We start from the raw sequence: 21,533 nt of genomic DNA on the forward strand, positions 1-21,533 counted from the left end.
AAGGTCTTCACCTGCTGGTGGAAGGACAAAAAGGATGGAGCCAGTCTAGTGTCTCTAGGGAGGTAGCTCTGGGAGCAGCCACTGAGAAGGCCCTTTCCTGTGTCCCCACCAATCGTGCCTGTGAGGGTGGCAGGACCAAGAGAAGGACCCTTCCTGAAGATTTCAAAACCCAGGTAGGTTTGCATGAAGGAATACGGTCTTTCAGATGGAGCTGAACCATTTAGGGCTTTATAACCAGCACTTTACAGGGCTGTCTTAAGTCACTTTGCTATCTATAAGATGTAATATAATAGCAAAACTAGAGTACCATACAGCATTGTCCACACCCTCTCTTAGTCTTGGACCTTCCCCCTCATCACACTATTCACACAATTTCTTTCAGATTCCTGTCATCTATCTCTAATATGGTGATAGCACTGGAAAGTTCATTTCTTCCCTCCTAATGCAGGAAGTGAACATTTGTCTTTGTTTCTATTTTTGATCTGGGGTGGGGAACACTATTGCCAAATTACTGCAGCAGTGAGGTCCTGTATTTCTAGACTGTTTCCGATGAGAAGCTGTTATTGTTAACACACTAATGAAATGGTAGAGGCATAAAAAAATCAGGTCCACAGATTAAGCAACTGTCAAATCTATCTATCTATCTATCTATCTATCTATCTATCTATCTACCAAGGATTTGGCAACAAACAGCTAAGTGCAGGATGCAGTGCATAAATCGCAACTATCGATTTGGAAGCAAATAAAAACAGAGAATATTTCATAAGAAACTGCTGTTTCATACTTGCTGAACTTATAGTACTACAAGTTCTGTTACATGACTGTGCTCCACCCACTGGCAAGTGATGACCCCAATTTTCTTCTCTCACCCACACAATTATACTTAATGTGCAGCTAAAGCTTGTAACCAGAGAAGTGCTTTGGCCCCGTTGAGGAGATTAATACTGGTCCTTGTGACACTGCCACATGAGTGAGATCTGGATTCGGTTGGCTTGCTGTGCCTGGAGATCAGGACAGAGAGAAAGATCCAGGGCTGGTTTGAGGCAATGTTGGGTATCCCTGTTGCAGTAGCTAGATATTTTAAAAATCAACTGATATCTGTAGAGGATCTGAACTGTTCTTCAGTCTGCAATGACTCAATCTGATGATAGTGGTAGTGACAACTTCTTGGCTTCCAGGCTTGGCAGGCACTTTGGAGGGTCAGTCTACCTTGCCCTCTAAAGACACCCTGAGCCTTCCACATGTTAAGACTGGGTCATTACAGGGCTGCACCTTGGACTCATGAAGGTGGAGTTTTAGGTTTGGCTGTGCCATTAGTTTGCTGCCTGCTCTTGTGCAAGTGACTTGATCTCTTTAATCCCCACTTTCTCTACGTACATAAAAAGAAAACAGCAAACATTTCTTCTGTATGGTGCCTGGAGTCTGAGTAACCAGAGCTATGCAAGCAATATCATTATGTAAACTCTTTTGCCATACTACAGATCTGAGTTCTGTAACCATATGAATACACGTCTACGCAAAACCTTTTGGTTTGAAACTGGAGTCTTACTAGTTTACCTGTTCAAGTTGTCAACACACTGTCAATTATGTGGAAACTGAAGTGGATTTTTTTCAATCATGAAAACATATCTGCCTTTTAAACAATTGGAGTTTATCTCCTCCAGATCTATTGCATAAATCCTTTGTTTCTAATCCATCTAATTAACCTTGAGTCAGACATATTAACAAACACAAATGTTTACACATGCCACCTATAATATGAAATCCACAGCCAATGATTCAAAATTCTAACCTCTTGGCTCTAAACTCTAAACCTCAAACAAAAGAATAATTATGGTGTGACAACTGGATGTACAAACAGGGCTCTAAATACTGTGTTTATACTGATTACACAAACACACCAATACATGGAATATCAACATGGGGGACAAAATCATGCAATGGATAGTGTAGTGCCACTGAAAATGGGAGACTCTGTTCTAATCCCTAACCAGGTAAGACGTTCACAACCAGAGAAGTTACATTTTCTTAGTCATTCTTACTTCATAGGATGACAACTGTTAATAAACATTCACAATAAATGTGTTTTAAAATATTATGCAGTGGGCAAGACATGCAAGTTAGGGATGGAGAAGAATTTTGTTTGGTCTGCATTTTTAAGTGAACTAGTTAAGCGAAGTCCTACTGAAATGAACTTTGCAAGCCCTTCTTTGAATTTTTGTGATATAGGATTCATTTCAAAAAAATAGTTAACATCAGTAACATGTGTATTTTAGGATAAAACTAGTTTAGAAATATGAACATTAAAATAAACCACATATTTAAATATATGATTGAGATTAAATCTGTATTTAAATACAGATTTTGTAATAAAATAATACTTATGTGTTTAAATTTTCATATTGAAACCGACTTACGAATAAACATTTGCAAAACTGGCACAGACTAGAAATCAACTGGTCTGACTGTCCCCAATGCATGATCATAATGTTGACTGTTGTTAAAAGAAGCCCACGGTGCTATTTAAAGCCATACTCCTTTTGAAAGTTGTTGCCTTTCCAAGCTGTCAAGTCTGCTTCCCTGCAGATTTTCAAAGATCTAGAAGGGTTTCTTTGGGGAACTTTTCCATACTGAACACTTAGGATGGGTTGTTTCCACAAGTATAATTCTGTTAAGTCTGCAAACGTAACGTCATTCTTTCATTGTTCTTGTTTTCTGTTGAAGACAGTTCCACATACTTGAGCACAGGTGTACCCAACTCAGCCAGAAGGCATCTGGCAAGGGAAGCTTTTGAACATAAAAACCAATGACTCAAGCCAAAGAGAGGGGAGTTGTTAACTTTACACACACTGTACAAACTCCTGTAAGTGCTACTTTATGCCTAATCATAAAATCTTATATTTGAAAATGTTTACTTTTACCCAAGCAACACTTTGGATAGGAATATGTAGGCGAACAACAATGAACACTTAATCCTGCTTGGAACTAAAACGTAGTCAAACTTCTTTTTTTAACTGACATGCTCTTACTTTCTTCTCTCTGCTTTTCCTAAGAACTCCTATGTTAAAAAGAAAAATAGAAGCTTTTATTTCTGTGCTTTGTTTCCAACACCATAAAATATGAGGTGATAGGAGGACACAAAGAGAACATTGGCCACTTGCCATTCCCCTGTGGGTCTAAAACAACAATTTCTAGCATTCATTACAATTGTCAACAAGAAAACCATCAAATACAGTGCCAAAGAAGTAAAGCTGAAACACTTAGGAGGATGAAAAATGCCACAAAAAACTGTTCACACAAACTTTACTGCTAAGAGTGCCAGCCCAATGTGGACTGATACTGTATTGTTGAACCATAGATGAGTGGGACAGAATCTTTACAGCAGGAGGAATAGCCATGATGCAGGGAGATTGCCTAGTCACCTTATTAGTTTCAAACAATGAATATGCACAATTTAAAGTTGGAACTAGGAGCACAATGAAGACTCAACTTTAAATTTCCCTGTGAAGAAAACAATCTCAGGAGGCTCAAAAGCTTAAACAGGCAAGTGCTGAATGTGTGGGGAAGATGGAAGATTTTAATCCTTTAACTATTGGCTGTTTTCTAGCTTCCCAACATCCCCAGCTGCAACTTACAACTTACAGACAGGCAAGTAGCTAGCGAAATTATGAACATGGAAACCCCCAGAAAGTTAAGGGTTAAGTGCCCCTTCCTCCCCCAGGTTGCTTATTAAAATAAATAAATTAGGCCTCTGTTACATATATTTGCGTGTAACATCTAGTTTGGCTCTAGGAATGTGCCTTAGCACCTCCATTGGTATATTTCAGCAAGAAGTATGCAGCCTAAAAGCCTTTTGAACTTAAATCTCAATGGCTAGTGATTAATGGGAATGAGAAAGAAGGGATAACTTGGAAGTGTGGAAGAATTTTGGCCCAGAAGTCCAGATTCCTATCTGTCCCCACCCCACAGGTTAACTTTGATGGGTGGGTAGGACAACCCACCTGTCAAAGGCCTTCCTGAAGCAATTTGGAAGTCATGTGCTCATCTCATCTCAAGCTCTGAGCACAGGGCTTGCAAAGTTCATTTCAGTAGGACTTACAGCAGCTGTGTGATCAGGTTCCCCAAGAGAAACTGAATCACACAGGTGGTCCAGCTGCATCTCTATATGCCCTACACATGATGTCAGGTATGGGACAGCTGAATCTTCCAATCATGCTCAAGGCTTTGCCCACAGACATTTCAAGAATCAAATCATTGAAGGCTAGTAGCAACTAGATGGTTGCTATATCCAGATGTGAGGGAAAGAATAAAGTAAAGGGGGTGGGGGTGGGAAGTGTTTGTAGGCATTGCCACCAGCTGATAGTCCAGATACAGCAGCATACTAAGAAACTCAAGGCAACAAACTAATTAACATTGAGGTCTAAACCCCATCAATACCAGTCCCCTTCCTCTGCAAACAGGTCTGTTAACCAAACGTATTTGTGGAAGCAACTACATGTGACATCTGGAAATGCATGGTTGGACCTCCAGTAGGTTTTTGTTTAAGTTTAATTGAGTTGCATGGGCTCCCAACTACAGTTGAAGCTGAAGCACTGGTGGAAGCAGGGTTACACACTTTCTTTATGCTCCCTGCCCCCATGACACTCTCCCAGCTCCTATTTGCACTTCAAGGGGAAATATATAAATCCTATACCACATAACTCATTCTGGGATGAAAATAAAGCCAGAACCTAGGATTTACCTACATCAGAAAAGTAGTCGCTTCTCTTTCATCACTGACCTTATGGTCTATGTGACTGTATGTTATAGAGTTTCTAAAGGGATTTAACAAGACTCCAAAAGTTAAGATGATCCAATCTCATCTCATTGATCTCTGAGCTCATCTGTCTCTTGCATGTTTGCCTTGAGCAACAACACAGAAGCAAGAAAAGTAGAGATATCCCAAAAAATCCTGTGAGCCACTGTATTTTAAGAAATATTAATAGGGAAACAAAACAAATAAAACCTCAAATGGCAGCAAGACAGCAGATGAATTGCTGCTAGATTTCCAGTAAAGATACTTTTATAATAATTTGCTTTAATGTATCACAGCAGGACACTACTTTTTTCTACATTCCACTTCTCTTATCAGCCACTGTGGATATATATTGGTCAGCTATCTAATACAGCTTTCTTTTAACATATGTTAAACCCCACAATAAAAAGAAGCTAAATGCATGCGCAAGCAATGAAATGTGCAGTCAAACTTAGAAAAGGCTTTTACTGCAACAGCTACCATGCTTGAAGAACCAAATCAAAGTTCACTTTTCAAAGTGGTTAGCCTCTTCAGCTGTCAAATTTGCTACAGCTCCATATATATATTTTTGTTAAAAAATAAAAATTACTCTGCTCTTCAAGCCAAAAATGGCTCCTAGGCTGGTCTGTAAATCACTAAACACAGATAGTTCCTGCCCTTTAGCTTACCCTTAAAAAGATAGTTCCTGCCCTTATAAAGAAAAACCTATTAGGGGGGAGAAGGAAACAAGCAAACTAAGAACAAGTTCTTAATTGCAAGTTCTTCTAAAGACCAGATGCGATGGAAAAGCTTAAGGAGAGGAGGTGTCAGAAGTTGCTATCTCTTGACTATGTTGATGGAGTGGCCCTCACTCCATCTGTTCCGTCCTCTGCTGCAGTCAGATGTAAAAGCTGCCATCAGGTAGCAGTTCATAGAGAGAGGAGCCTGGCTTCTTGCTGATGGTAACCCTGCATCTCTCCTCTCTTACAGCCTAATGCAAGGGTCAGCAACCTAAGGCCTATGGGCCACAAGCGGCCTATGGGGGTCGTTCAACCGGCCCATGGACCCCCGCTGCACACTCGGTTGGCTCCTGTGCGCCACACTAAACAGAGCGGGGACTGTCTTCCGCGACGCTGGCCGGCTTCCCATTGGCTCCTGCAGCCAATGGGAAGCTGCACACGCCTCCTCCGTGCTGGAAGGAGTGCCGGAAATTGTGTTTGCGCATGCGTGCATGCGCACGCACTCCGGCCCACTGCGGTGTCTGCGCAACCGTGAACCGGCCCAAGCCACAAAAACTTTGCCGAACCCTGGTCTAATGGAATGGCTGTTAAGCTTAAAATAAAAAATGAGGCCCTGCCTTTTAAGTATTTCTTTGCACAACGTACTTCATTAAGAACAACAGAATTAAATGATGGGCACAGTTTGATTTCACTCCCAAAGGTGCACTATTCCACTGTCTCCCAAGACAGACAGGTGCCAACAAAACCTGCCACTAAGTAGCAACAGTCCTCAGCCTTCTCGTGTATTTTTCTGATATAGCCACAATACAGAACAGGTTGTCTACTTCTAAGACAATATAGTTGTTTTGTGTCTCATTAGTGTTAAATGACTTTTAGCATTAATTGATCAATGCCTTAATAGTATCACAGTCACATAGTGAAATCTTTAGTTTGAGGTAAGAACTATGAAAATATCAAATAGGTTTTTGTAGCACAACTGCAATCAAGACACCCTATTGCTGTTGCAAACATTTTCCTGTTTGCAGTGAAGATCCTAAGTAGTATTAGCAAGTACAGGGGTACAGCCTGGGAGTGGTGCACAGAGAACTGCTCAAAAACATAGGCAGCATATATTTTAGAAGTACAACTGTATTAATAATACAGGCTGTCCAACTTCACATCACTAATATAAGGATGTGTCTTCAGTGAAAACAAAAGCAAAAGCAGTACACTCTGCCCCAAGTAGTTTTCATAGTAATCAAATGTTTCTTACCAATGTGATCATCAGAAATACACTGATGCTTCCAAAAGCTAATGGCGGCCCTCTTTCGGTTCTGGAGTCTGTTCAGTCTCTCTGCAAGCCCGCCCCTACGGAGAATGAAGAATTATTCAGTTATACCAATATTTTACCTTTGTTCCCCAAAGTACCAAGGAACAGACATGATGCCTCATTTAGAGCCAAAGGGGTGCTATAAATCAACACTTGCATATATTTGTAAAGCACATCAGAATATTATGTAATCTACATTTAGTATAAGTTGTTTTCATACACAGTTTTTCCAGGAATAAAAACCAGAGCAATTCTGAAAGGGGCACTCCTTGGGTCAAAGCGGCTCTTCTGCTGAAGAGTGTAATTTCAGCCACAACTGAGTGCACTTTTGACCATTAGCCTAGAGCAGATTACTGGAAGATGTGTGACCACTGGCAAGGAACGCATCCCAAAATACTTCTCACACATACTTGACCTCATGATTCATATCATAAGCTGGGTCAAGTATGTACTTTCAGTGGTCTGAAAATTGTCCACGGCAGAAGCAGTTCAGTGTTCACAAGGGGAAGTGGCAAGCAAAGCAAATAAACTGAAGGTAATATTGTAGCAACCTATCTACAATTCAGATCAAAAACAGCCTATGTTAAAACCAAATATCATTTTATCTGGTTACCTTTTTGCTAATGACTGTCAGGTAAATGGCTGAATTATGCAGTGAATTATCTTTAACTACTCAGGTGAGCTCTCTTAGGATCCCCTCTTTGTGAGGTTAAATTTGTTGTGAAGGTAGGATGGAGAACATAACAAGGCCCAATCTCCTAGGACCCAGTGTTATATGTTTTTTAGTATTTCTAAACTGCTTATTACTTTAAAAACTCTCTAAGCGGTATACAAAATCACAATATAAAAACAAAAGAGTACCTATAGAGTTCCAGCTGAACTGAGCTACTTGGTAATTTATTTGGAACGTGAATCCTGTAATTTTTAAAAGCCAATATCCTAATTTTACCAATTGTGCTTTCAAGAAAACAGCTAAAGTCACAAGAATTGAGAAGCAAATAAAGGTAAATGATTGATTTGTACTTTGGTAGTAATAAAAAGCTCAAGGAGTCCAGAGTATTTTATAATCACTTGGGACCTCTTAACCAATTATTTGCCGGACAAAAAGTAAATTGAGAAAATTGAAAAAAGAAGAAAATATGCAAATACTGCATAAATGCCATTGTCTCTCGCTACCTAGCCCTCTTCTTTTTGTGTACAATGGCAAAACTCTTAAAATTAATTGCATCAAAAAAGCTCACTGCCCATGAATGCAAGGACAGCATGCAGGCTCAAATGACCCCATATTCAGTCTTGCATTCAAACCTTTGACAGTCTTCTTAGTTTCCATTGAAGACAAATCTGATCACAACAGCAATAAAAAAATGAGACAATCACAGCAACAATGAGAGTAACAGATGAGCTCAGCCTGTTAATTCTTTCACATAAGAAAAGAGAATGCTACTGTGAGCATGTCCTACTCAGGGGCTTCTCATAGGAATAGAATGCTGAACTAAACAGGCATTTGGTCTGAACAAGCAGGGCTCTTCTTATGAGAAACATGCAATTTTTAAATATACCACTTCCTGAAGAGTATGTCTGGCTCTTCTAAAGTCAGTGTATGTGCCCACTTGTGCACAAACACCTCCTGTTCCATCAGCAATAACAGCGAGAATTGCTCTTACTGGGGAAACTGAAACAGTAAATGCAGAGGGGATAGGGATTGAACAAACGGACTAAGGACAAATATAGTTACAGAAAATGGAAACAGGGATAGATAAAACGTATGGTAAATAGCTGAAGTGCTTCAACTGTTATGTGTGTTTGCACATCTTTAATTGTGTATTGAAAAACAAAACTGAATGCAACTCATGAAGTGGAGGAGTTATTTATTTTCACATTCAGTCTATTAACATTTTGGAGTAGTCTACCGCATAGAAGCTTGGTCAACTAAAGCTGGAATATGAATCATTTGTTTGAAGCTTAAAATAAGATGGAACTTTTGGGTTCAGAGCAGTTTGCATTTGATGTCATGTAGGCCTGCTACAGAGGCAATGCTGCATCATGTTATCAAGCGCTCTTACCTCCTCACCTTTCGTACAAGCAGTCTATACCCCCCTTTCCGTTTTGGAGGCAACCATGGTTGGTAGAGAAATGATTCTAACCACAGTACCAACTGAAGCTGGAAACCACAGTTAAAAGCAGATTTGAAGCCTGGTTTGATGCCAACTATAGGAGTGAGAGGGAAGAGAGTCGGAACATACCAGATGCACTCAATCACCAAACTACGGTGCTATATCTGTGCAATGGTATGTTGTGTAGAGCACAGTGAAGTTTTGACATTTATCTACCTCTTAATTTCTTCTCAAAAGAGGTTTGCAGAGCCATTTCTTACTTTGCCCTCTCATAAGCATAGGCTGTGGCCTAATACACACTCTGAGCATTACTCCATTTAGCTGTGGCTCTCCAGGGTTTCAGGTAAGCGTTTATCTCATCCCATCTGGAGATGCCAGGGACTGTACCTAGAGCCTTTTGCATGCAAAGCAGATGTTCTACCACTGAGTTGCTTACAGCATTGAGAGATATGCTATGAAGGGGCTCACAAAATGAACTGACTGGAATAGGAAGAAAAAGAAGGGCATCTATGAGACTGGTAGAATGTTAACTTATTCAATTAACAGATACGCACTTGTGCCAATCAACTAAAAACCCATTTAATTTCAGTGCTCTCTTTTCCTGTAGAATGCATTTTACTTTCAAAGTTATTGCTCATCTCACAGGAAAAAGACTTTGTTTTACTGTGTGGTATTTTAGAACATTCTGTATTTCTACAACTTTGATAAGGTTAAGTCTATTAAATCGGTCAGATATTAATGTTTAACTATTCAACAGCAGAAAGCGTGTTTATATAACAATATGAAAGTTTTGTTTTGTTTTCTATCACAAATATTACAATGTGGAGAAAAGCTAAGACCAGAACTACTAAAATGTGAGTAACTTTACAGGGGGGAAAATGCTATAAAATTGATCATCATTATCTACGGTAATTTGTTCAAATATATGACTCACATCTATGAAAATATTAATGTGATGGTGTGGTGCATTATTGCTATTTTTACTTCAAACTTACCCAATGACAACAGCCCCACCCACACTTCCAAACAATATAATTGTGGCGCACAATGTGAATGGAACTTAGCACTTTCAAATGAACTACAAACATTGTGTTCAAAATTCAGATAAGTAATTATATGTGTCGATATGAAAAACAGATATGACACAGTTGTGCAAGATAGAAATATTTGAATCAGCACTGTAGAAGGAAATGTTAAGATGGTGGTTATTGTAGTAAACTCATCATAAGATGATTTGCTGCAGTAACTGTGTGAATGCTTTGAAAAACTAAAATGAATTAACTCATGACTTACAGTGACTTAAAATGGCATGATTCGTGATTTAAAATGGCCAACCCTTTCAAAAAGCCTTTGAATGTTAAAACTCTTAGATTTTGCTCATGTTGAAACTACTCTTGTTATTATTACTAGAATGCTACAATGAAAAAAACCCAAAACATATATACCTCAGAAATTTTCTTTTCTTTGCAGAATCTTCTGGAGTCTTCATGTTCTTGTCTCTCTTTTTCTCTGGTGTCTGTAGAAGCATCTGAGCAGATTTTAACCAGTCACTTGCTGACCTTCCTGTATCTGTTTCAATCCCTGCTCCAAAATTGAACTCGGGCTTTTTATGGAATTCTAAATCAGCAGCTTTAGTTTCTGCTTGGCATTTTTCCAGACTTTCACTGTCTGATGAATATTCTGAAATTTCTAAAGAAATTGTCTGCATAAAAGAAATATATAATTCAATAATTAGAAGAGAAGCAAACCAAATGTCACATCAATTAATAGGAACACAAAAATGTATTGCTTTGGCAAGCAGTACTAGTAATTTGTCCAATATATTCAGAAAGTCATAACAGTATAGATGTATGCATTTGATAAATCAAAAGCTTGTCAGAAAGCAATTTTTTTTTTAGTCATTGGCAGAACACAGGTAAAGAAGGAGCCAAATGAAGCTTCCAAAACAGGGAGTTCCACGTTATGGGTGCCACACCCTCACCATCACAATGGATAGGCAGATTCACTTGGGAAGAGCGGGTCACAAGCCATTTAGTGTTTTAAAGCTAATGTACAGCATTTTGTACCCCTAAACTGTGAACCTGCTTTTAATGAGTGTGCAACCCTATTGGGAAACACTCATAATTCCCATTTCCCCCCATAATTTCAAAGTAGAGAAAATCAAGTTATGCCCAAGAGCCTCTCATGCTAACAGGCTTCTCCAAAAAGAGCTTATTTATGAAGGTACTTAATAAATTACACATGTAACAAATATATGCGGTCTATACTTTGGCACACACAAAGTTCTGCACAATATGAAAGAAGTTCAAAACAAGAGAAAATCTGAACAACATGAGGGCTAAATTACAGCTCAGAAGGGAGCAATTGGGAATGCAAAAAACCAGACACTAAAGGGATGCACAACCCTTTCCCCACTCTAAACTGCTCTGACCCCAGGCACCCTAAGCTTAGTTTTGAAGGAACTCCTGAATGTCCTCTCGAGATGGCTGTTCATGCCAAAAAGAAGGCTAAAGCTATGTCTTTGTAACATGTAGCTTGGCTCTTCCCCTTTATGAATTTAAACCAGAATGCTTCTATTTTGAAAACTTGCACCTGCACACTTGCAATGAGCACATGCAGCTCCACATTCATTCCAATGAAGAGTTCAAATCTGTGCATGCCTGATCAACATGTACATGGATCTCAGGATTGGGGTCATATGACAATGGGCCCCTCCCTCACAGCATTCTGTTCTTTTGCTTAACTTTATACACCTCTTATCCTATCTCCTTCCTATCTCTATTAACAAACAAACAAAATACAGTAACAGATTTCAGCCAAGAACATATATCTCTGCAATTACACATTCTGAACAAATATAATGTGCTCAATAGGATATTTGGGAGGAAAAACACATTTAGATTTGCTCAATTTAGACTGTACAGTGTGGATGAACAAGTATATACATGCAGAATTGAGAGAAGGGTTTGGTACATAATACAGTGGTACTTCGGTTTTAGAACAGCCCTGTTTACGAACGATTCGGTTTACGAACTCCGCAAAACCGGAAGTAGTGTCCCGGTTTGCGAACTTTACCTCTGTCCAAGAATGGAATCCGAATGGTGGAAGGGCACTGGTGGAGGGAGCCCTCATTAGGGAAAGCGCACCTCGGTTTAAGAACAGTTTCAGTTTAAGAATGCACTTCCGGAATGGATTAAGTTCGTAAACCGAGGTACCACTGTACTTCTAGCACAGCTTTAAGTAAAAATTAGCAGCAAAAAAGTATCTCCCTTTGTTCGCTGTTCTTGTCTATTACTTGCTTTGACAGTGTCCCCATAGTGCTTTATTGTCTACATTAAATACTTGCGGTGCATGCCAAATATTTATACTTGAAAATGTATTTTATTTGTTCCATTGGTACACACTCAGAAAAGCCAATATAAACCTTTCCCAGGTTACATCTGCTGATTTAAGTTTATGTTTGCACCTACTTAGTTTTCCGTATTGCACACAACGTTTTGAGTTAATCTGGTATTTCAACATGCTACCTGTGCCAAATCAAAAGTTTGTTTAGCTTCTCACATTTCTTTCTAAATCACTTTTAATCAGTAGTAAGTACTTGCCAAGTTCTAAGTAGACTTGAAGTGACATTTTTGACACATGAAAGCATATGAAGTGAGTAAGATTTTGTAATTCAGCCTGTTCGCCTTCCCAATATTATGCTGTTAACACTGATGTTTAAATTCCCCTCTAAATGTTCTAGGGTCTTTTTAAGTTCAACAGTACAGGAGGAGCCAGTTGTACTTCACTTCCCATCTCCAAAATGGGGAAGGCAATAACAGCTTATGAAACAGCCTCCTAGTTCCCCCTTTCTATCATTCTATGTATATAATATTTCACATTACTTCCCTCATTTTTTCATTTTCTCTTCAGAATTCTACATTTTTTTATTTAAAATACTTTTCTTTACAATCTGTCTCTTTGAAGGATATTTTCTGAACCTCCCCCCCCCCAAAGAAAAAAAGGCAGTGTCTACTTTTTCCACTCACATTGATATGCAAAATCAGATGAGCTTGGCCTTAGGACAAGAAAAGTTACATTGGTTGAAGATGTTACATTAGTGACAAAAACATATACTCTTCCCCACCCCCTTAACAACTGAAAATAAAAATTCATATATTTGAACTTTATTCTCTTCTTTGAGGTTCTTAGCATTAAGAAAATGTGATATGATCTAAAATGTGTTTTATATACATTTATTGTGACCAACATAACACAACAAAAGTTAAACCTGCATAGCATAAATGTGCTGTCATTTAAACCTTCTTTTAGAACTGTCATATTAACGTATTTTTAATCTTTTGTTGGAGGTTGCCCAGAGTGGCTGGGGGAAACCCAGCCAGATGGGCGGGGTATAAATAGTAAATTATTATTATTATTATTATTATTATTATTATTATTATTATTATTATTATTCCCCTGATAATTTAATAATTATTAGAGAAGCAATCCTATGCACAAGAAACTGGCATAAAGGTAAGCCAGAGTAAAATTACACAAGATCCAAACTGTGTTCCGCAGCAGGATTGCTGCTGTTGCCCTGCCTAAGCCTGGCAGAGAGAAAACAAGACTTTAAAATAAGAGTTCCACATCAGGTCGCTTTGTTAAGTGGCTGAGGTGAACAGGCTTGAGATCCAGCCTCTCAGCTAGTTAAGACCCTGCTGAGCTGAGCTGAACAAGTTATACCACTGCATCTTTGGCTGAGCCAAGGTTGGGGTTTAATGCTGATGGAAATTCAATGGAACTTAAGATGCTCATTCCAGCAGATCCTACCACAGGATTGCCACCCAAGCCATCAATGTAGGGCATCCTAAAGTTTTACAGAAAAGAGACAGGTGTCTGCCCTTGTCTGAAAGAAAAGTCAGGATGGCAGTGGACATATGTTATTGCTTTTAGAAGAAAGATAATACAGTCTAATTATGTGTTAATATGTTTTGAATCGGATACCTTTGTAGGGTTAATTTTCATCCTGATTGTCTCTCTCTAGCAAAACTGAATAGGTGGGTTAGTCTACAGCAGGCACCCCCAAACTCGGCCCTCCAGCTGTTTTGGGACTACAACTCCCATCATCCCTGAACACTGGTTCTGTTAGCTAGGGATGATGGGAGCTGTAGTCCCAAAACAGCTGGAGGGCCAAGTTTGGGGATGCCCGGGCTAGAGTATAGCTGAGGAAGCTTTACAGCTCTGTGAGCCAGGTCCTTATTGGGATCTGCATCACAGGCTAAAGGTGATGTCTAAAATCCCTTTTGCTCTCATCAAAGTGAGATCAGGTTTAAAAGAGAAAGGGGAAGCCTTTAGGATTCCCTTTTGAATCCAATCTCACTGCAATCTTAAACAGGGAGGTGTGACTCCCAAGGGCTTTTGCGAGAGGGCTCTCTGGTATGCTCAAACTCAGCAAGAATACTCTTCCTTTGTATCAGCTAATGTGAAAGGGGAGCAATCCTGTTTAGTGCTGGGTTCCTGCTTTGCGCAGCGCCTCAAAGGCTCCTAACAATCAGCTGTTTGCTGGGTGCTTTGGGAGATGCACAGAGCAACTTTGAGCAAACCCCACCCTTTCAGTCAAGCCCTGCCCTTACTTGTATGACCTCAGGTACAGGGTAGGTGGTTGTGGCTTGCTCAGAATGGCCTCATGGGCCAAATGGTGAAGTTTGGTAGGCCAAGGCTAGCCCAGGATCTGGAAGTTTCCCAATCCTGACCTAGGGATATAAAAAATCAGCTCAAGAGCTGAAGGTCTCTTGCCTTGCCTCAGGGAACAGTCCTGAAAACAAAGTGTAAATGAATTTTGACATAATTTAAAATAACCACCACCAAAATGGAATAATGTCTCTAAGGGAAACGTGATTATGCTGAAATAAATTGCAGAAGCAGACGCAGCCTCTGAAATACAGGTGTCAACTGACCACCTTTGTTATTTTTGAGATTGAGACCGGGAAATAAAAAATAAAAACTGTTAGCCAGGTGATGCAATATGATACTCATTAGTATGAAATCCTTAGTATGAAATCCTTGGCTGACTGACCGAACCCAAAGGGTGCTCATCAATGGTTCCTCTTCATCCTGGAGAAGAGTGACTAGTGGGGTGCCACAGGGTTCTGTCTTGGGCCCGGTCTTATTCAACATCTTTATCAACGACTTGGATGATGGACTCAAGGGCATCCTGATCAAATTTGCAGATGACACCAAACTCCTCACCTGGAGTACTGTGTCCAGTTCTGGGCACCACAATTCAAGAAGGACACTGACAAACTGGAAGGTGTCCAGAGGAGGGCAACCAAAATGGTCAAAGGCCTGGAAACGATGCCTTATGAGGAACGGCTAAGGGAGCTGGGCATGTTTAGCTTGGAGAAGAGGAGGTTAAGGGGTGATATGATAGCCATGTTCAAATATATAAAAGGATGTCATATAGAGGAGGGAGAAAGGTTGTTTTCTGCTGCTCCAGAGAAGCGGACACGGAGCAATGGATCCAAACTACAAGAAAGAAGATTCCACCTAAACATTAGGAAGAACTTCCTGACAGTAAGAGCTGTTCGACAGTGGAATTTGCTGCCAAGGAGTGTGGTGGAGTCTCCTACTTTGGAGGTCTTTAAGCAGAGGCTTGACAACCATATGTCAGGAGTGCTCTGATGGTGTTTCCTGCTTGGCAGGGGGTTGGACTCGATGGCCCTTGTGGTCTCTTCCAACTCTATGATTCTATGATTTGATTCTCTTCTTAAAAAGAGAGACTTCTGTGACATTTGTCTTCCCAGCAAATGATAAATGTTGCACTGAAAAGGCACAAATCTTTAGGGTGTTGCCACAGCAAAGTGTACATTCCTTTGGCCATGACATTAAGTTTGATGCTGTCCTGCAATTTGTGAATGCATAAAGTCACATGCACAAGGTCTTGCTTTGGAGGCATTTGTTTGTGGAAGCCCATCAATGTATTTCCGCATGTTACATTAGTCATTGGCCAGAAAAACCCTTTTCCACAGATTTCAATAAACATTGCCATAGATTTGACACTTGCCCAAGCTCTTCATGAATATTGCAGCGGACAGTGTGGAAACTGATTCATACTTTAGAGAAAACATGTATCCATGTTACAGTTTGTTTGCTTTTTGTGTTTTTTGTGTTTGTTTTTTGAGATTGTAACACTATTACATTGGCCACATCTTTTAAAACACAGGAAAGCATTGGAACAACTTGTGGCGTAGTTCTTGAGTTTTCCTGCAGCCCTACTTGGAGATGAAAAGCCCTGAACATGGGATTTTCAGCATGCAAACAGTTGCTGTAACATCAAGCTACAGTTTCTCCTTTGCACATTAAGAAAAGTAGCAGCAGGCTGCTCTTTCAAACCAAGATCTCACTGATACATATTACTTTGATTTTGCAGCATTCCATTTAAAATTGTGAAACATTTTTGCCCCCCTTTTTGGATACCACCTGTGGGGTTCCTTTGATAGTAGTATGCAAAGGGAAAATCAGATACACACCCATGTTTTCACTTACCTACTTGTTTGTGTGTGCAGTATTGTGGTGACATCTCATCACTTCAAAGCATAAAACCACAGAGGCAACAGTCAGAATGTGAAAGATTAAACTGCCATGCGTAGGCAGAGTTAACAAAAAAAAAAAAAAAGACAAACAACAACTAACATGACTGATAAATCACTGGCTTCTTATTTTTTTTCCACAGAGTGGCAAGCCCAAACAGAGTAAAATAATCAGTCACACAGGACTGACAATTATGCTTTATAGATGCAGGACATTTTGTTTCTTAGCATGTAATATTGCAGCTTTCGAAGATACAAGTAGGTAAAAGAACTAAATTTAAATACTATAAGAACCACATTTCTGCATGAAATGTAACACTAGCAGACCTATTCAAACCTAGTTCTACTACAATCGCATCTAAAGTTGAGGAGGTTTTAAGAGTTTTAGAGGAAAGGGGACACACAGGTGGAGGGGGATGCTAATTTCTCACTGAGACCACAGCCTGCAGTCTCAGCCTGCTGTCTCTCTGCAGTCAGCTCACCCAGGTGTTTCTCTCCTCAGCTGAGTTTTGCTAATGGAAATAAGCTCGGTTGGCAGGAACCATTTGGTGGGGGAAGGCTATGCAATGATAAGACAGTTGACAAGAGAAGCTCTCATCTCCCATTATCCGTGCAACCTTTTTCTTTTTGCTTAAAACTAGATTCAGTTCCCACTTTATACATGGCTGGGGCAGAATCAGTTTTAAACAAAGAGGCTTGTTGCCTAACACTGATATATATGGCTTTTGTCTTCTAAGGGCTGCATGTAAGCTACTAAACATTTTCAGCATTGGGGGGTGGGGGGTGGGATAGCTTGTTTGAAGCCTGACTCACCATATATATTGCCCAATGCGGATGCTTTCTGTAACTGTCGAACTGATTGCTACTGATGGCTACAGCTAGATGGCTATGTCTTTCCCAGCATGCCTCTAACATGACAGCTCCAAAAATATTTACTCAAAAGCAAACCCCATTAATACTATGAGTGGTGTTCAACTAAGTTTTACCCACAGTAGATTTTAATAGGTCTACTCTGAACTAAACTAAGTTGAATACCACCCCATGTTTAAGATTTCAGCCTTAGTAATACTAGGTCACCGCAACAAAATATGAAGACAAAGTGATTTGCCCAAAATTACCAACACACCTCTGCAAAGATCTGAAGCAGGTTAGGTATTATGAACTGCATCTCTCAATTCATTGTCTGCAAACCTCAACATCAGGAAGCTACAATCTTCGAAGTCACACAACTTACTACAAATAAATCTTTAGGCCAATGCCAACTACACTGTATCCTAAACTGACATGTCAATTTAGGACAAGCATTGGAGAAAAATTATATATATATACATATATAGTAGAACTTTAATCAGATCACAACTCATCAGATTAGAATTTAGTTAGAGCCACCACCCCATCTCTTCAGAACAGCGGTAGAGCGATCTTTAAAATGTGGTTATAACATTAATGTTATGACTCATTATCAGGGAAGATCTGACTTCCAGAAGATGAGCACCTTATCACATTGGGGCATATTATCTCTATGTGAAAGTGGCCATCAATATCAATTCCTAAGCTCTTTGCACATTTTAAAAAAATATTGTAGGTATGCATCTGCCAACTGTATGTTCTGACAAGACTCCAGCCTAAGCATCATTATTAAAAATGGAAATTCATAGAACATTTTTAGGTAAAATTTATAGGAAAAACTGACCAGCAATACCTCTTTAAGCAACGGCAAGTGCTATATAAGAACATATATTTACACTTTCTATTCCAACATACTTCATGAGCTAAGGAAGATAATAATACCTTTTAATACAAGTTAACACAGAATATAACAATTATTTATCATATATACACATATGTTTTCTAATCATAACATTTAACCTTAAACTATTCAATATAAATTAGGTTGGCAGAAAGTGACTAGTCCCTCAGCTGTAACAGCATCCAGATCCTTCAAGATTTTACAAGTGAGTGTCAGTGCATTGAAACAACCACAAACAACAACCTAGTGCTTTCAAAGTCTTCCACATGCATTATCTTGCTATAATTTTTGCACTGTTCCCATAAGGGCCTGGTTCACACATAACACAAGCCTTGTTTAATGCTAACTATAGTTATATGTAAGGTATCCGACAAATAACCATTTAAATCTTGCTTTATTCTGCACCCTCACCCCATGGCCTGGCTTTCTCCTGTCAAAGGAGACACCAGAAATAGTCACACTTCACATGCCACTCTGGAGCTTTCGGCCAGTGCCAACTCCTTAACCGTACTTAAGGAGGACATCCAGATTCACACCTCATACTAAGTCATGGTTAATTTTAACTAAGGTTTATAAACCAATTACAGTGGTACCTTGGGTTAAGTACTTAATTCGTTCCGGAGGTCCGTTCTTAACCTGAAACTGTTCTTAACCTGAAGCACCACTTTAGCTAATGGGGCCTTCTGCTGCTGCCACGCTGCCAGAGCCCGATTTCTGTTCTCATCCTGAAGCAAAGTTCTTAACCTGAAGCACTATTTCTGGGTTAGTGGGCTCTGTAACCTGAAGTGTATGTAACCTGAAGCGTATGTAACCTGAGGTACCACTGTACAAATATTGGTCAATGAGTGACCTTAATAAAACATAGTTAAGTTGCTGGCCCGGGTTCACCCATAACACTAAGCATAAGGTGTTAACCCGGTAGAAGTATGCCAATATTATGAACCCCAAACCATAGAGGTGGCTGCTTGGCAGGGGGAAAGGCTTGCCTGGGGCCATCTAATAAGTTCATGTCAGAGGCAAGATTCAAATCAAGAACTTCACAATTCATAGTCCAGTATTTTATCTACTATAATCTGCCAGATATCTCAGCACAAGTAGAGTCCCTTAAAAACTGCTGCGATATGCTCCCTGTAATTGGCAACTACCACAAGATGGAAGTGCTCTTCCCCAAACCCATGCATACAGCCGTATACCAGCATATTATAATAATCTAGCTTTCACAACTATGAAGGTATGAATAAACTTTCTATTTGAATAGACTCAGGGAAAGTCCCAGGAAGGTGATGAGCCAACAGTATCATCCTTGGTGCCTCCCTGCCAAGAAACACACATGATATATATATATATATATATATATATGTTTTCGTAGATTTTCACGGGTACAGGAATGCAGGTTTTGGTGTCCTCGGGTGTCTTCCCGTGTAAAAGTTGGGGTGTCTAGGCGACGTTTCGACGAGGTCTCACTCGTCATCTTCAGGCTGGTGCTTTCGGCTTCTTGTTCCAGTAACTCTGGCTCTGTTCCAGTAACAAGAAGCCGAAAGCACCAGCCTGAAGATGACGAGTGAGACCTCGTCGAAACGTCGCCTAGACACCCCAACTTTTACACGGGAAGACACCCGAGGACACCAAAACCTGCATATATATATATATATATATATAGGTTTTGGTGTCCTCGGGTGTCTTCCCGTGTAAAAGTTGGGGTGTCTAGGCGACGTTTCGACGAGGTCTCACTCGTCATCTTCAGGCTGGTGCTTTCGAAGCCGAAAGCACCAGCCTGAAGATGACGAGTGAGACCTCGTCGAAACGTCGCCTAGACACCCCAACTTTTACACGGGAAGACACCCGAGGACACCAAAACCTGCATTCCTGTACCCGTGAAAATCTACGAAAACATATATATATATATATATATATATATATATATGCAGGTTTTGGTGTCTTCGGGTGTCTTCCCGTGTAAGAGTTGGGGTGTCTAGGCGACGTTTCGACGAGGTCTCACTCGTCATCTTCAGGCTGGTGCTTTCGGCTTCTTGTTACTGGAACAGAGCAGGATCTCAGTGTTTGAGTTCCTATAAATACTGTTGAGGGGGTGTGGTGTATAGCCTCCAACGTTCTGGGCAGAGAGGAAGTTCCCAGGTTAGTGTGCCTTTTCTTCTTTTGTTCCTTAATTACTTGAGGGATATCTTGAGTGATTTCTTGAGTGATATTCTGAGTACCACTTAGGTGGGTCATTAAGTGTGGATTAGTTGCTAAAGCTTTCGTGTCTTGACCTCTTGAGCTTGTGAAGAGTTTTTCTGAGAAGATGGCTGTACTGCACTTAGTTGTGCTCTGGCTTGGCTTCGTGTATAGGGGCGAGCTGTGGTTTTGTGCCCTGTGCCAGCCAGATCTGTGTAGGGATTGCAGGGGGGTGCAGCATCCGGAGGTGCCACTATGGTTTGGCTACTGGATGGTGTCTGTAATTTATCTGTGGAGAGGGTCTGGGTTTGGGTCTGGTGTGGTTGATTGGTGATGGCGTTCTGTGTGCCTCTGGTTCTGGTGTCCTACCTACCAACCTATAAAAACAGATCCCACCACCTATCTGGAAAAAACCACCAAATCCAAAATAAAAGCCTCTCCTATCAGTGAAGAAATCCAGCTAAGAATCATCCCCAGAGAAAAATCATCCAGATGCCCCAAACTCTACGGTCTCCCCAAGATACACAAAGAAGGAACACCACTCAGACCAATAGTCAGCTCCATAGGCTCACCTCTACAAAATCTCGCTAAATTTCTCGCTAAGCAACTTCAGCCCTATGCAGAATCCATCGCTTCACACGTTACTAACTCCTTCCAGTTCATAGAAACAATAAAGAAGCAAAACCTACATCCCGATGACCTACTTGTGAGCTTCGATGTTGTATCTCTCTTCACACAAGTGCCCATTAATGAAGCCTTGACAGCCATTCAAAACAAATACAACCCCCCCGAATACATCCTGGACCTGACCAACCACTGCCTAACCAACACGTACTTCATCCACAATGGACAAAGATACAAACAGATAGAAGGAGCACCTATGGGATCACCCCTCTCACCGGTCATCGCAAATTTGTACATGGAACACTTTGAAACCAATGCTTTAGACAAGTCAGAACACAAACCCAAACTTTGGCTCAGATATGTTGACGACACCTTTGTAATTTGGCCACACGGGAAAGAAAAACTAGATAGCTTCCTCACACATCTCAACAGCCTACACCCCAAAATACAATTCACTATGGAAATAGAAGCCAACA

At 40.2% G+C, this 21,533-nt stretch overlaps 1 protein-coding gene across 6 annotated transcripts in view; it reads right to left on the reverse strand.

Moving 5' to 3' along the window:
- Nucleotides 1–21,533, reverse strand: part of SPIDR (scaffold protein involved in DNA repair) — a 170,267-nt gene that overhangs the window by 100,056 nt on the left and 48,678 nt on the right. For all 6 annotated transcript variants that reach the window (XR_014529451.1, XM_083518267.1, XM_083518269.1 and 3 more), the window contains exons 6-7: nt 10,383–10,639; nt 6,767–6,861 (exon numbers count right to left, since the gene is read on the reverse strand). Coding sequence is in view for 5 of the 6 variants with exons in the window: in XM_083518267.1 (XP_083374393.1) it covers nt 6,767–6,861; nt 10,383–10,639 (352 nt within the window). In the remaining variant the exon portion in view is untranslated. The remainder of the gene's footprint in view (nt 1–6,766; nt 6,862–10,382; nt 10,640–21,533) is intronic.

Source organism: Podarcis liolepis (assembly GCF_965112155.1).
Source record: "Podarcis liolepis genome assembly, chromosome: 8".
Lineage (NCBI taxonomy): Eukaryota > Metazoa > Chordata > Lepidosauria > Squamata > Lacertidae > Podarcis > Podarcis liolepis.